General features: G+C 27.4%; 2 protein-coding genes across 8 annotated transcripts; one reads left to right on the forward strand and one right to left on the reverse strand.

Moving 5' to 3' along the window:
• Positions 1-250: 250 nt before the first annotated feature.
• On the forward strand, positions 251-7,654 carry LOC123259412 (hypoxia up-regulated protein 1). Of its 3 annotated transcripts, none has more exons than XM_044719915.1 (9): positions 259-381; positions 475-719; positions 1,882-2,842; positions 3,728-3,993; positions 4,090-4,223; positions 4,385-4,620; positions 4,699-4,975; positions 5,060-5,489; positions 6,971-7,654. In XM_044719915.1, exons 2-9 carry the CDS (start codon positions 588-590, stop codon positions 7,340-7,342), a joined length of 2,808 nt encoding a protein of 935 aa, XP_044575850.1. In that variant the 5' UTR covers positions 259-381; positions 475-587; the 3' UTR covers positions 7,343-7,654. The 3 variants fall into 3 exon arrangements, with proteins under 3 accessions (XP_044575849.1, XP_044575850.1, XP_044575851.1); XM_044719916.1 differs by having other exon boundaries at positions 568-719; XM_044719914.1 differs by having other exon boundaries at positions 251-719.
• A 2,177-nt stretch (positions 7,655-9,831) lies between these two features.
• Positions 9,832-15,781, reverse strand: LOC123259443 (casein kinase II subunit alpha). Of its 5 annotated transcripts, none has more exons than XM_044719982.1 (8): positions 15,761-15,781; positions 14,845-15,091; positions 13,459-13,570; positions 13,167-13,379; positions 12,881-13,075; positions 12,023-12,374; positions 11,821-11,914; positions 9,832-10,256 (listed from the first exon to the last, which is right to left on the reverse strand). In XM_044719982.1, exons 2-7 carry the CDS (start codon positions 14,937-14,939, stop codon positions 11,829-11,831), a joined length of 1,053 nt encoding a protein of 350 aa, XP_044575917.1. In that variant the 5' UTR covers positions 14,940-15,091; positions 15,761-15,781; the 3' UTR covers positions 9,832-10,256; positions 11,821-11,828. The 5 variants fall into 5 exon arrangements, with proteins under 5 accessions (XP_044575917.1, XP_044575914.1, XP_044575916.1 ...); XM_044719979.1 differs by lacking the exon at positions 15,761-15,781 and adding an exon at positions 15,532-15,715; XM_044719981.1 differs by lacking the exon at positions 15,761-15,781 and adding an exon at positions 15,483-15,715.
• Positions 15,782-16,324: the final 543 nt, after the last annotated feature.

The raw sequence follows: 16,324 nt of genomic DNA on the forward strand, positions 1-16,324 counted from the left end.
TAACAGCTGACGGCTAACTTCAGTGTTATTATTTCCAGCTGAGTTAAAATTTGAATTTACCGCCATCTTGCATTAAACTTCTGAAGCTCCAGAATGATATTGGACTTTTAATAAATACATATACACATAGTATATAAATATATGTGAGTAAATACATTTGATCTGTTGGCTCCAATTTGACTACGCGGACCAATAATACCTAGTGTTTGGAATCGTATCGGCCAATGAAAAATTGACACACGGGAGAATAACCGAAAGATAACCCATTGTTGCCGGTACATTCACGACAGCTTGGTCTATTTAGTTGTAACGTTGTAATAACGATTGATGGATTGTGACTAGACTGGTAGCCACGTGTAATTATTCGTGACATTTCTCCAGGTAAAAAATTAACAAATATATAATCTAAAAAATTTTAACTCAATCACAATATTTATTACTTCTAATATAAAACGTTCTTACTGCAATTGCCAGAAAGCGAGTAAAGCTTTTGTCAAAATAAACGTCAGCTGTCAATGATAATTAAGTTTTTCATAAAATATTTTTTAATGTATTTGTGAACCATAGAAAAATATAATAAATAAAAAATGAAGTCAATATTAATGGGATCATTGGCGACTCTGCTGGTGGCATTGTCATTCTACGTTGAAGATGTTAATTCTGTCGCTGTTATGAGCGTCGACTTGGGCAGTGAATGGATGAAAGTAGCCTATGTTTCTGTAAGTATTATTTTTTTTATTAAATATTCCAGAAGTTTTAATATGAAAATAAATTTAGCAGATATTAAATAATTTTTTAGAATTTTTTTTAACAAATAAATAGAATCCCGGAAAAAATAGACCCAGAAAAAATTTTAAAGTTAAGAAAAATTCATATTATTTCAGATTTATTAAATTATTATTATTATAATTTTTATTTTACAATAATTTTAATGAAATAATATGAATTTTTCATAATTTAAAAATTTTTTTCGGGTCAGCAAAAAAAAATAAGAAAAAATATTGGCATGTAGAAATTTTAAAAAATAAAAAATTCAATTTTTTTAAATTATTTTTTGGTACAAATTTGTTAAAAAAAATTAAAAAATTCTTTAATAATTTCTAACTTTACTGTCATAGTTTTAAAAAATAAATAGAATCCCGGAAAAAATAGACCGGGAAAAATAAATTATAGCAAAAAAAAAAAATAAGAAAAAAAATTAGCATGTAGAAATTTAAAAAAATGAAAAATGCAATTTTTTTTTTTATTATTTTTTGGTACAAATTTATGAAAATTAAGTTAGCCGACATTTGAAAATTAAGATTTTTTTTCATTAAAAAAATGATTACAAAAAAATAAAAAAAAAATTATCATTAGTAAAAAAATTAATAAACTGTAAGGTAAAAGCCCCAGTATATGATCATATACTGGTACATGATCATATATTGGGGCTTTTACCTTAAGTGCAATTTTTAAAAAATATTTTTTTCTAATTTAATTAGTAAAAAAAATCAAAAAATTAAAAATGTCGGCTAACTTCAGTATTATAAAAATTTGTTTGTTAAAAAAAATTAACAAATTCTATAATTACTGCTGCACGGCTGCCCAATTTTAAAACACAGTAACTAAAATTTTTATACCTGATTTTTTCTAGTATTCTTGCATTTTTTATAACATTTAGACCTGAATTTCAAGTATTTTTTCTTAAAAATATTTATATTTAACTATTTTCTATTCACGAATCAAATTTTCATCAATTTGGTGGGCAAATTTTTTTTATAAAAAAAATTGAAAAAAATTTTTAAATGTTAGGTACTGTGTTTTGAAATTGGTCAGCCGTGCTAACTTTAATGTTATAGTTTTAATTTATTTTAAAAATTTATTATTTTTATTAAAAATCAGCCGGGAGTTCCGATGGAAATAGCGCTGAATAAAGAATCCAAAAGAAAAACAGCTACAATGATTGCATTTCGCGAAGACGAAAGGGTATTTGGCGAAGATGCTCAAATAGTAGCTGCTAAATATCCCACCAAAAATTTCCAGTACCTCGTGGACTTGCTGGGAAAGCCAATAGACAACCCAATAGTTCAATTATTCAGAAAAAGGTTCCCTTATTATGAGATTGTCGCTGACGAAGAACGTAACACGATTGCGTTCAAATTCAACGACGGTACACTGTATACTCCAGAATTGCTTTTAGCGCAAATTTTGATAAAGTCGAAAGAGTTTGCTGAAAACTCGGCTGGTCAGAAAATAACTGAGACTGTTATTACTGTGCCTGGATATTTCAATCAGGCTGAAAGAAAGGCAATGATGCAAGCCGCAGATTTGGCGGGTATTAAAGTGCTACAGCTGATTAATGATTATACGGCTGTCGCGCTTAACTACGGTATCTTCCATCGCAAGGAGATCAATGATACCGCGCACTACATTATGTTTTATGATATGGGCGCTAGCTCGACGACTGCTACGATTGTCAGTTACCAGAATGTTAAAACGAAAGACCGCGGGTTTGTTGAGACGAGCCCACAGGTGAGTGTTCTTGGCGTTGGGTACGACAGAACACTTGGCGGCTTGGAAGTACAAGTTAGATTACAAAATTATTTGGCTACCGAATTTGATAAACTCAAGAAGACGGAGAATTCCGTGTTCAATAATCCACGTTCGATGGCTAAGCTTTTTAAAGAGGCTGGGCGGGTAAAAAATGTCTTGAGTGCGAATGCTGATCATTTTGCTCAAGTTGAAAGCTTGCTTGATGATCAGGATATGAAGATTCCTGTTACTAGAGAAAAACTCGAAGAGCTATGCGCTGATTTGTTTGAACGAGTCACTGCTCCTATTAAAATGGCATTGACTACTTCAGGTATGTTTACTGTTGATCGATTTCTTCTTTTCATTTTTTTTTTATTAATGGAAATTAAATTAGCTGATATTTGAAAATTTTTTATTGAAAAAATATTAAAGAAAAAAATTTGACATAAAGAAAATTTGAAAAATTTTAAGTGCAATTTTTAAAAAATATTTTTTTATTTATAATTTTTATTGATTCAAAAATTGAAAATTGTTAAATTTCTGCTAATCTATATTATTAAAAGAACAAGAAAAACTTTGTAACCGATACATAACCAAGAAATTCCCTTGTATCTTGAGAACTATTGACATTTTTAAAGATATAAGCTCATCTCGATGTTACACTCATCAAGATCTTTCATTTGAGTACCCACATCAATTTTTCATATATTTACATATATTATTTATATATATATATATATATATCAAAATGCATGTGGGTATTCAAATGAAAGCTCTTGATGAGTGTAACATCGGGATGAGCTTATATTTTTAAAAAACGTCAATAATTAAGAAATTACATTGTATTTTATCAACTAATGATATTTTTAAAGATATAAACTCATCTCGACATTACACTCATCGAGACCTTTAGTTTGAGTACCCACATCAATTTTTCATATATTTATTTTTACTATATATATGTATATATGAAAAATATATCAAAATGCATGTGGGTACTCAAATGAAAGCTCTTGATGAGTATAACATCAGAATGAGCTTATATCTTCAAAAACGCCAACAGTTAAAAAAGTACAGTGCAATTTAATAAAAGTCATTATTTAACAAAGCAAAATTTTATTTATTCATAGTTCACAAATCACGGCAGTCTAGTGACTGCAAGGTTGCTAGTTTTAGTATTATTTTTCATTAAATTTATCATTTTTTTTTTCAACAGGTTTGACAATGGATATCATTTCTCAAGTGGTGTTAGTTGGAGCGGGTACTCGTATGCCTAAAATCCAAGAAATATTGACTGAATTCGTAGGAAGCGATCTATCGAAAAATATAAATACTGACGAAGCCGCTGCTCTAGGTGGAGTCTACAGAGCCGCTGACTTAAGTCAGGGTTTCAAAGTAACTAAATTTATTATCAAAGACTCCGTTCTGTTTCCAATTCAAATTGTATTTGATAAAACTAATGACGAAAAGGGTAACAAACAGGTAATGTATATGTCAACTACTAATTACAATCACAATAGCTATAATTTATGTGCTCTATAAAGTATTGTATAACACGTGTTATTTTTTTTTTTTAAGGTACGAAGAACATTATTCGGAAGAATGAATTCTTACCCACAAAAGAAAATAATAACTTTCAATAAACGTAAAGGAGACTTTTCTTTTGCTGTTAATTACGCTGATTTAGATTATTTACCTGCTCATGAAATTGAGTGAGTAGTAAACAGTAAATAATAATAATATTAATAATAATTAATAATAATAATCTATTATTATTATTATTATTATTATTATTATTATTATTATTGATAATTAATTTTTAATAAGTAAGTTATAATTTATAATACATATATATATAAAATTTAATTAACAGAGCTATTGGAAGTTTGAATTTATCGGTAATTAATTTATCGGGAGTCACGGAAGCACTTGAGAAACATGCTAAAGAAAACGCAGAGAGCAAGGGTATAAAGGCACATTTCCTGATGGATGACAGTGGTATTCTAAATCTAGTTAACGTTGAAGCTGTTGCTGAGAAAACTATTACCGAAGTTAAAGATGAGGGTACTTTGTCTAAATTAGGTTCAACTATAAGCCAACTTTTCTCTGGTTAGTTATTTTTTATATTATTCTCCCTTAAACTTAAATAAAACTTTCAACAACTTTGTAAATTAAATTATTGTACAGGAGCCGAGGAGACTGATCAAGTGGAAAAATCTGAAGAGCTACTCAAGGAAGATGTTAAACCCGTCCATGAAGATCCGGAACAGCCGGCTAAGCCAGAGGACAAAAAAGCAAAGACTGATAATGAGACTAAATCTGACGATAAAACGTCGAATCAAACTGAGACTAAAGTTGAAAAGAAACCGACGTTAACTGTTCTTAAAGAATCCATCAGTGCCAATCAGGATAAATTTGGATCTCAAGAATTGACTGGCAGTAAATTAGAAGCTTCTTTTGAAACGTTATTATTTTTTATTATTATATAAATATCTATAATTAATTTTTTAATTGAGTTATTTATTTTATAATAATTTTTGTTTGGTAGATTGCGAGCTCTGGAGCAACGTGATAAAGATAAAGTAAAGAGAGAAACAGCACAAAATAATTTGGAGTCATTTGTTATCGACACACTGCAATATTTGTCGACTGACGAATACAAGCAAGCTTCCACCCCCGAAGAAGTTGAAGAAATCACTAAGATATGTCAGACGACATCCGACTGGCTGTATGAAGATGGGTTTGATGCGCCAACTGATTTGTATGAACAAAAGTTGGTCGAATTGAAAGAAAAAACAGCTGGAATTTATGAACGTGTGTTTGAACATCGAGAGCGTCCAGATGTACTCGCTGGAATGCGGTCGATGCTCAATGGAAGCAATGTCTTCTTGACTAACATGAAGAATGTCCAAGGTGCTGAACAAATATTTACTCAAGTTGAAATTGACAAGCTAGAAAAAACTATCAATGAAACTCAGGTAATTTTTTGAGAAATAATAATTTTACTAATGGACTCGACAGACGTTCTGTACATACGTCTTAAATTTAAAAATTTTGGGAATGAGCTTATATAGTTAAAAACATCATTAGTTAACAAAATGCAATGGTCATTCTTTAATAATTAACATTTTCGTAAATATAAGTCCATTCTGACGTTATACTCATTGAGACCTTTTATTTGAGTACCCACATGAATTTTTTCATATATTTTATATATATGATATATGATATTTGTAAAATATATAAAATATATGAAAAATGCATGTGGGTACTCAAATGAAAAGTCTCGATAAGTGTAACATCGTAGTGAGCTTATATCGTTAAAAACATCATTGGTTAACAAAATACAATATCATTCGTTAATTATTGACATTTTCGTAAATATAAGTCCATTCTGACGTTATACTCATCGAGACCTTTCATTTGACTACCCACATAGCATTTTTTATATATTTTATATATATGGTATTTGTGAAATATATACAATGTATATAAATACATGAAAAATTGGTGTGGGTACTCAAATAAAAGGTCTTGATGAATGTAATGTCAAGATGAGCTTATATCTTTAAAAACATCATTTGTTGACAAGATACAAGATACAAGGTCATTTCTTAATTATTGACATTTTTATAGATGTAAGCTCATTCCGATGTTACACTCATCAAGAGCTTTCATTTGAGTACCCACATGCATTTTTATATATTTTTCATATATACATATATATAATATATATAAATATATGAAAAAATTGATGTGGGTACTCAAATGAAAGGTCTCGATGAGTGTAATGTCGAGATGAGCTTATATCTTTAAAAATGTCAATAGTTCACAAGATACAAGGTCATTTCTTAATTATTGTTATTTTTTAAGATTTAAGCTCATCTTGATGTTACACTCATCGAAATTTTTCATTTGAGTACCCACATCAATTTTTCACATATTTTATATATTTATATATATGTATATATATATGTATATATGAAAAATATATCAAAAATGCATGTGGGTACTCAAATGAAAGCTCTTGATGAGTGTAACATCGGAATGAGCTTATATCGTTAAAAACATCATTAGTTAACAAAATACATTATCATTAGTTAATTATTAACATTTTCATAAATATAAGTCCATTATGATTTTATACTCATCGAGACCTTTCATTTGAGTACCCACATGAATTTTTTCATATATCTTATATATATGAAATTTATAAAATATGTGAAAAGTGCATGTGACTAATCAAGGTCAATAAAAATTTATAACTAAAAAATCTATTAAATAAAAATTTTTCCGTGAACTAAATTATGAATCTAAATCATTCTGGAACACAAAAATTTCATTGAAATCGGCCTAGCCGTTTAGGAGGAATTCAGTGACAAACACACGCACAGAAAAAATAGATATATAAAGATTAGATTAAAAAAAAATTTCTAATTACTTGTGTTTTAAATTATAGGAATACCATGACTTGGTTGTCAAAACAACAAACGAGACTCCTTTATTTGAGCCGGTGAAATATTCAGTACGAGACATTGCTAATAAAATGGCTCTGCTTGATCGCGAGGTAAAATACTTAGTCAACAAAGCCAAAATCTGGAAGCCCAAGCAAGAGAGTGTAAACCAAACAGAAAAATCAGACACTTCGAAGGCTAACGAAACTGACTCGTCAAGTACAACTGATAGCGACGAGGAAGTGACGTTCGATACCGAAGATACTGATGCCAAGGCAGCTGAAGAACCAGTAGCTCCTGAAGATACACCAGCGTTACCTGAAGCTAAAAATACTACAGATGAATCTAAGAGTGAAGATAAACATATAGAACTTTAAAACGCGTGTATTTTAGAAAAAAATTATTTCATATTTAATAATTGTTTTTTTTTTTTTTTTTTTTTTTTTCTATTGGTTACATTGCCGAGAGTGAATGAAAACAAATATTTTTTATCATTAAAAACTTTTACATTTATCTAGAACTTATAATATATGCGGTAAGCGATTTATTTGTTTTTTTTTTTTTTTTTTATTTTATGTATAAATACGCCTGCACAAGTCTGCGTTAAAGCAAATCATGTACAGTATTGATTATAATTATATAAATTACCATCGACAAATTTTTCCATTAAAAGATTCATACAAATTTTATTTTATTTTTACTTTTATTAATTATTATTATTATTAATATTTTAATTGTTATTTCATTACTCGTCATTCATATTTTAAAGTAATAGTTAAAATTTATCGACTTAGGGATAAATAAAAATTACATTTATATATATTTATATATTTAAATTAACAAATTTACGGATACAAACTTCCGAAGAGGTCCGTTTGTTCATTTTTTTATTAAAATTGAGGATTCTGTGGGAGATAATTAATATTTATAATAATAATAAAGTTGTGTAATTACTGGGTGAAAATTATTGGCTAAAATTTTTTTTATCTTAATATTTTAAATAATTCTTTCCTTTGTTCATTTATTTTTAAAATATATAAGTGAAGAATTTAAATCGTACTTATAAATGCTAAATTAAATTTACTATTTTTTATTATTTGTTTTGTATTATTGTTTTTTTTTTGCTTACTTATTTTTTCATTTCTTCTTTTAAATTTGTTTAAAGTAATCATGTACATAGAGAGTGAATGCGAGTTTGGATACTTATAAATGTATTGGCTCCTTGGTCAGTTAACGATCTTAATTTTTCATCAATTATTATTGTTATTGTTATTATTATATTAAGGGGACCCGGTGGTTTAGCGGTCTAAAATTTAAGCTATTTTAAAAAAAAAATTTTTTATTTCTATATGAAGGGAATGACTAATGCTTTCAAATTTTTTTTACACTTATTCTATTACTTATCAATTACACAAAAATGAAAATCAAAAAAAAAAAAATTTTTTTTTAAATTAGAAAAATAGCGCTGAACTCGTCTAAAAAAAAATGGACCTGAATGGTGGAGGTAGATTGATCTCTCCCTCTGATCTGAAATTAAAAAATAAGACTGATTTTTAATTAGTATAAGTATAATTATCGTCGATACTAGAATAAAAAAAAAAAATATTTGACAAAATGAAGCGTAGTTAAAAATATTTTTTGAAAACGAATTTCGGTTTTTTACTTTAAACTACGCGCCATTTTGTCAAATATTTTTTTTTTTTAGTCTCGAGTGAAAAAATGTCAGTTTTTGATGTTCTAAGAGCCTTCTCCAAAGAACAGCTTAAAAAAAAATTTTTAAGAGGTCGCTCCAAATTTTTTAAAATTCCAAAAATCGAATTTTTTTTTTTTTTTTAATTTTTTTTCTCGTTACGTCATAATTTTATAGACAAAAAAAAATAAGTTTCCGAAAGTTTCAATTCAAAATTTAAATTTTAAAAGGTTGCTCATAATTTTTTTTTAATTTATTAGTGACTATTTTATTGGAGTAGCATTTTTTAATTCTGAAATTTAAGAAAAATTATGAGCGATCTTTCAAAATTTAAATTTTGAATTGAAACTTTCGGGAACTTATTTTTTTTTGTCTATAAAATTATGACGTAACGAGAAAAAAAATTAAAAAAAAAAAATTCGATTTTTGAAATTTTTAAAAATTTGGAGCGACCTCTTAAAAAATTTTTTTTAAGCTGTTCTTGGAGAAGGCTCTTAGAACATCAAAAACTGACATTTTTTCACTCGAGACTAAAAAAAAAAAAAAAAAATAGTCGGTTTTTTTGCGCCACTCTAATACTTATACTAATTAAAAATCAGTCTTATTTTTTAATTTCAGATCAGAGGGAGAGATCAATCTACCTCCACCAGTCAGATTCATTTTTTTTTGAGAGAGGAACTTCAGCGCCATTTTTCTAATTTAAAAAAATATTTTTTTTTTTGATTTTCATTTTTGTGTAGTTGATAAGTAATAGAATAAGTGTAAAAAAATTTGAAAGCATTAGTCATTACCTTCACATATAAATAAAATTTTTAAAATTTTAGGCCGCTAGACCACCGGGTCCCCTTAATAATAACAATTATTATCCAATAATAACTAGAAATATGACAGGAACATTGCTATTAGATCCGTGAATTACACGAATTAAAAAAAAATTCATCAGTTCGGCGTACGTCTTAATTATTAATTATTAATAATAATTATTATAATTATAATTGTAATATTAAACAACCACCCGTCCGTCACTTGACCGTAAACAATGCGAAGGCTTTTATTATTTTTTTTTATTATTATTTTAATTATTATCAATATCAAAAATGAAAATTCAAATGTTTTTATTACTTTAAATCTTTTTATATAACTTAAAATTATTGTCGAATCAACTAAGTACTTTAATAATTTGTTAACTTTAATCTTTAATATTGAAAACAGCTATTATCAAAAAAACAAAAAATGACATATTTCAGTCTCAATGAAAAAACATCGTTGCCGTCAAATTGATAAACCGGAATGCCATTAATTCAGAAGTATCTATCCTTGTTCTTGTTATAATTATTGTTATTATTATTATTATTATTGATGTTGTCGATGGTACAATGAAATCATCATATACGGGTGTACTGTTGTTAATTAAAGATGTTTTATAATCATTATTATTTCCTCCGTTTTTGACTAATGTTGAACTTTTGATAGCTGTGAAATCGGCTGAATTGAAGAAAGCTCCTCTAAGAAGCCCATGCCAGTGGCTACTCCACTCATATTTTCTTGTTGTCCAGCCGATCCAGTAGCTGGCAATGAGTTCATTGTCTCGTTATGGGCACCTGAAACAACCCAATTCCAAGTATAATTAGCATAAATGTACACCAAGCCTCTTACTCTTGAAATGTATAGTACTAACACTAAGACTTAAATGATTTTAAAATTGATTTTCAAGGGACTAGAACATTTTAACGACGCGCAACAGCTATGCGCACTCGTTAAGTTTTAATTATATTTCTTAGAAGTATTTATTTTACTTTATTTATTAATGAACATATATATATATAAGTATAATATGATGCAGATAAATAAAGCAAAAGTACTCAGATATAATATCGATTAAGGGATAGCCACTAATTATTATTCTTATTATATTATTAATTATTGGATTAATATTACTATTATTAGTCAATAAATATCGTGCGATCGTTTTACGGATAAACTCAAGTGAATAAGACACTGAAATTAACTGAAATTGGAAATTTTTTAACAATGAAATTATTAAGAAAAATTTTTAAGTATTTTTTTTAATTGTAATTGATTTTTTATTAAGGGAGATAGCCACTGTGAGGATAGAAAAAATAGATGATTTTCGAGAATTTTTTTGACTGGGATAATAAAGGAATTTGGGGATCGGGTTATTTTTGTTTTATAAAGTATACATTGAAGATCATTCTCCTAAATTTTGATTAAAAAATATCATGTTGTTACAAAGTTAGCATTTTTGTGGAGCAGCAAAAAAATTTCCCCCACCACGATGGGATCTCTAACTCAAAAACGGATTATCTAAAACAAAAAAACCAAACTTCGTTGTAATCTGCATGCATGTGGTTATCGTTCCACGTAGGGGATTTTGAAAATTTAGATTTAAAAAAAAACGGCGAGATTAAAAATTTTTTCGTTTTTTTTTTCTCATTTTTTTGGATTCAAACCGCCCTAAAAAATCTTAAAAATCAAAATTTTCAAAATCCCCTACGTGCAACTATAGCCACTGAATAGACGAATGCAAAAAAAAAAAAAAGTTGCAAATCGGTTGATATTTATGCAAATTATAGATCCCGCTAGTTCAAAAAAAGTAGTTTCGAGAAAAACGCGTTTTCGTCGGAGCGCCGCGAGTACAATGGTCAATTGACAATGAAAATTAAGTTAGCCGACATTTCAAAATTTTTTTTTATTGAAAAAATGATTGCAAAAAAATTTTTAAAAAATGTACTTGTAAAAAACTTAAAAAACTGTAAGTGAAATTTTTTAAAAATATTTTTTTGTTTTAATTTAATTATTAAAAAAAAATCAAATAATTAAAAACATCGGCTAACTTTAGTATCATCATTTGACACGCTGTCACGAAAATGACTAACTCGAAAAATCTTCAGAATTTTTTTTATAAAACTCTAGATACATATTTTTCAATGTATAAACTTTGATTTAAAAAAAAAAAAAATTTTTTTTTTTAAATTTCAGTGGCTATCCGCCTTAATGCTTTGCCGGATGATTATTTCCTTGAGTGATAAGTATAATTACTAAATTAAATTACAGGTATTTTAATCAGGATTAGGCTAGATAAGAGGCATTAAACTAATGAACATAAAAAAAATATTTAAAAAAAATTATTGATGGTGACTTTACCTGAGTTGCTACTCACCTACAGGCATCGAGCCTGTCATGGGAGTAGGTGAAGATGAAACCATTGTTAGTCGACCTTGGTCTTTTACTATTGGATCTAAAGTAATAAAAATAAAATATTAAAATTAATTCTCTAAAGAGAAAAAAAAAAAAAATAAATAAAAAAAAAAAAAACAAATTCATATTATAAATAGAACAAACTTACAAAAATAAGGATGATCCATTGCTTCTCGCGCGGTTAATCTCTCGTAATGATCGTAGCGCAAGAGTTTGTCAAGGAAATCAAGACTCTCAGGAGATACAAGATGTTGGTTTTCTGAATGAACGAAACGTTCCCAACGTTTGCGTGAATGACGGCCCAGTATATCATTGAACCGCGGGTCTAACTCAATATGATATTTGTCGAGGTACTCGAAGAGCTCTTCGGTACCTAATACCTTGGCGATCCTCACCAGTTGATCATAGTTGTCGTGCCCGTGGAAGAACGGTTCTTTCCTAAATATCATGCTCGCGAGCATGCAACCCAAGGACCACATGTCCAGAGAGTAGTCGTACATCTAAAAATTTTTTTAATTAATGTTTTAGTCAATAAATTATTATTATTATTAATAATAATAATTTGAAAAAATCACAGGTAATTAGAATTAATAAATGACAAATTAAACAATTATGTTATTGTCTTCATAAAGACTCAATAAAGAGTCGAAACGTTGCAATAAAAACAATAACATGATTGTTTAATTTGTCATTTATTAATTCTAATTACCTGTGATTTTTTCGTATTTATTTGTGATTTTAGATGCAATAAAAATGGAAATTATTTTTAATAGTAAAGGTAATCGGAAAAAATAGACCTGAAAAAAATTTTTAAATTATAAAAAATTCATATTATTTCATTAAAATTATTATAAAATAAAAATTATAATAATAATAGAAATTTAATAAATCTGAAATAATATGAAATAATAAGAATTTTTCATGACTTGAAAATTTTTTCCAGGTCTATTTTTTCCGGGATTTAATAGTAAAATAGTAAAATATATATTTGGTTATATTTATTTACCTGATAATCAACGAGCAATTCTGGTCCCTTGAAATACCGTGATGCAACACGAACGTTATATTCTTGTGCCGGGTGATAAAATTCAGCTAATCCCCAGTCAATTAAACGCAGCTTACGATTCTCATGATCGATCATAACATTGTGCGGCTTAACATCTCTGTGCATAATGCCCATGCTGTGGCAGTAATCCAGTGCCTGTTTAAGATTATTTATAGACAATTACCAAATCAATAATCAATATTTATATCATAAAGATAAATAAAAAAAATAAATAAAATAAACAAACTTTGAGAAGCTCATAGAGGTAATATCTAATATCATAATCCGTAAGTGTTTGATAAAGTTGTTTAAAGTCTGTATTATTGACGTATTCAAATATTAATGCGGGTGTCCTTGAAACAGGATCTTTAACAACGGCTTGCAGTGTTATTATATTAGTTCCGCCTCGAAGATTCTCGAGGATTTTTATTTCCCGTTTTATCTTCTTCTTCTTCACCGGCTACAATTATAAACCAATTATTATTATCATCATCATAACTCAACAAATTTATCAAAAAAAAAATAAAATAATTACCAACCTTTAATATTTTCACAACACATTTTTCATTGTTTGTAACATTGATAGCTTCAAATACTTCACTGTATTTTCCTCTACCTAATTTTCTTACTAATTGATAATCGTCTTGCTGCCTATAAAAGATAATAAGAGATTTATTTATTTATTTAATTATTTACAACCAAACCCAACAGCCGTAGCCATTAACAGGATTAATAATATTTACAAAGTAATTATTCTTAAATTATTTTAGTAATGACAAAATAACCAAGAAAATTAAATAATAAATTCAGATTGGAGCAATCGCTTCATAACTACTCGAGTAGGTAAACATAAAAAATAAAAAAGTAACAAATTTGTATGAAGAAAATTAGAGTAATTATAGACGGAAAAAACAAGATGACACTGGATATCATCCTAGATTATACTCAGTGATATCTGTGGTGAAAAAAATTTTTAGATAGTAGCTAGTATAATCCAGATTATACTAAGTGATATCTGGATTATACTCATTGTAATCTCCCATTTCACCCAGTAATATCTCTGATTATACCACGTGAGATTACATTGGATATAATCCGAGATAGTATCCTGTATAATTTGGATTATACTCAGTAGAATCTTGGATTATACCCAGTGATATTTCCGAAATTTTTTTTCTAGCACGTGCGCACTTAGTATTATCATATATCTATTATGTATTTTAGATATTAGGATAGTCAAATATTGTTTTAAATATTATCTAAAATTTTTTTTCACTACAGATATCACTGTGTATAATCTGGGATGATATCCAGTGTCATCTTGTTCTTTCCGTGTATGAAGAAACTAATAAATAAAAAACTAAAAATGGATAATTAGTTAAAAATCGTGATATTAATATAATTTCTGCGACAATATTACTTATAAAATTTATATAAACTACAAACTTGCTAGGATATTTTTTTTAGCTTCCACTGTATTAAGTATTACTATATTACTATGTATATATTAAATGATTGTTGATAATAAAATATATAATTTAATATGTACTCGTTCTATCGAACTCAATAGAATTTTTTTATAACGAGAATAATAAATAAATAAAAATAAATAAATTTGAGTAATTATAGACATAAATTAACGCCAATTCATAAAATAGTTTGCATAGAGAATTAGGATTATAGTTAGTAGAAAGATCGGACCAGTCAGTTCAGTAATTAATCGTGATATATCATATTTTTAAAATTAAATTCAAGTCAACAAACAAAGCAGGATGATATGAATCAATGCCTACTAACGTCCAGTCTGATTATTTCTCTACGTTACAAATAATGTTTGATAAGACTAAATCTAGACAATTTATATAAAGTTTAAGCCTAATTATGACTAATATTAATTTATATAACTAAACAAATAGAATACTCACCCCCAGTCGACTACATATGATTCATAATCCCAGTACTCTCTCGGTTTATGTGAATTAACATCAGCATAAACACGTGCTCTGCTCGGTAATGCCATTTCGCAGTATGATTTGGAGCAAAAATAATATAAATCGTTAACACTATTGATTAATGGACTTAATTTCCGACTATTACGTACAGTGGTACTGTTTAATTCTACACCAGCATAGCCGCTCACCCAACCACTAACACGTAAATGCTTCACCAGTCCTGAAAAAATTTAATTCATTTATTATTTAATTATAATGCAAAAAAATTACCATAAAAAAATTATTAAAAAAAAAATTAGACTTTGGAATTGAAGGTAGTAAAAAAAATTAATAAACTAACTAATAGTATTGATGTCTCACGAAACCTAACCTGATTGTCAGTTATAAAAATCTTTCGATACATAAAATAAATTGGAAGAAAAATTAATAAATAATAAACAAATGACGGTAAATAATGTGAATAATTAGTTAGATATAAATAAAAAATTTGAAAATAATTAGTAAAATTAAATAACAAAAGTATTAATGAATATTATCACACCCACAGTAGCCAGTACAAGGAAAGAAAAAAATTTTTATAATATTATCATGCATCTCTAACATACACTTACGTCTTTAAATAATCAGTGTGTGTGGTATCATATAGATAAAAGGTCTTACCTAGAGCATACCGTACACCCAGAGTACCAAAAATATAACTACTTATCGACAATATATTCCAGCAATAATACAATAATTATTAAATTAATAATAATTAACCACGCGATCCACGTAAGTCGATTAATTTACGAGGACCCGGCTTCTCAAACGAACACACCAAGATGGAAGCCGGGGACTGTCGTTTCTGCCGCCAACTTTGAAAATCCGTCAAACTATTTATTACTTTTACCTTTTATTGCTTTCTTCTCCCATCCTCGTTCCTCCGGTTAATCCTCGGTTTTACGAATGACAGTTAGGCGAGCTGAGGTCAATATAATAGCTGATATTACCAATTAAATCTGGAAAATAATACTAAAGTTAGCTGACATTTTTAATTTTTTTTTTTTTTTTATTATTTTTCATTTATTAAATTAGAATTCAAAAATATTTTTTTAAAATTGCACTTTTAGTTTTTCAAGTTGTTTAAAAATGAAATTTTATTTTTATTTTTTTTTAATAATTTCATATCTGGAAACTATTTTGCTTGAAGAAAATAAAAAAATTTTCCAAGTAAATATTTTTTCAATAGTTTAAATAATTTTTATAACTAAATAATGATTTTAAAAAATTACCATGACATTAAAATTAGCATTGGCCATTTTTTAATTTTTTTTTAACAAATAAATTTGTTCAAAAAAATTATTTTTAAAAAAATGAAAATAAAGTTAGCTGACATCTAAAAATTTTTATGAAAATTAATTTTATAATTTTAAGAATTTTTTTTAAGAAATAAATTATGTTGAAGAAAATGAGA

Source organism: Cotesia glomerata, linkage group LG2 (genome assembly GCF_020080835.1).
Source record: "Cotesia glomerata isolate CgM1 linkage group LG2, MPM_Cglom_v2.3, whole genome shotgun sequence".
Taxonomy (NCBI): domain Eukaryota; kingdom Metazoa; phylum Arthropoda; class Insecta; order Hymenoptera; family Braconidae; genus Cotesia; species Cotesia glomerata.

What these genes read in the sequence shown, in the direction of transcription:
- LOC123259443 (XM_044719984.1), bottom strand. Translation starts at nt 14,939, where the DNA reads ATGGCATTACCGAGCAGAGCACGTGTTTATGCTGATGTTAATTCACAT. An exon ending in TCATATGTAGTCGACTGGGG is followed by an intron (nt 13,571 to 14,844) that starts GTGAGTATTCTA and finishes TATCTTTTATAG; the next exon opens with GCAGCAAGACGATTATCAAT. An exon ending in AATGGATCATCCTTATTTTT is followed by an intron (nt 11,915 to 12,022) that starts GTAAGTTTGTTC and finishes TTATTACTTTAG; the next exon opens with ATCCAATAGTAAAAGACCAA.
- LOC123259412 (XM_044719914.1), top strand. Translation starts at nt 588, where the DNA reads ATGAAGTCAATATTAATGGGATCATTGGCGACTCTGCTGGTGGCATTG. An exon ending in TTACCTGCTCATGAAATTGA is followed by an intron (nt 4,224 to 4,384) that starts GTGAGTAGTAAA and finishes TTTAATTAACAG; the next exon opens with AGCTATTGGAAGTTTGAATT. An exon ending in TATAAGCCAACTTTTCTCTG is followed by an intron (nt 4,621 to 4,698) that starts GTTAGTTATTTT and finishes ATTATTGTACAG; the next exon opens with GAGCCGAGGAGACTGATCAA.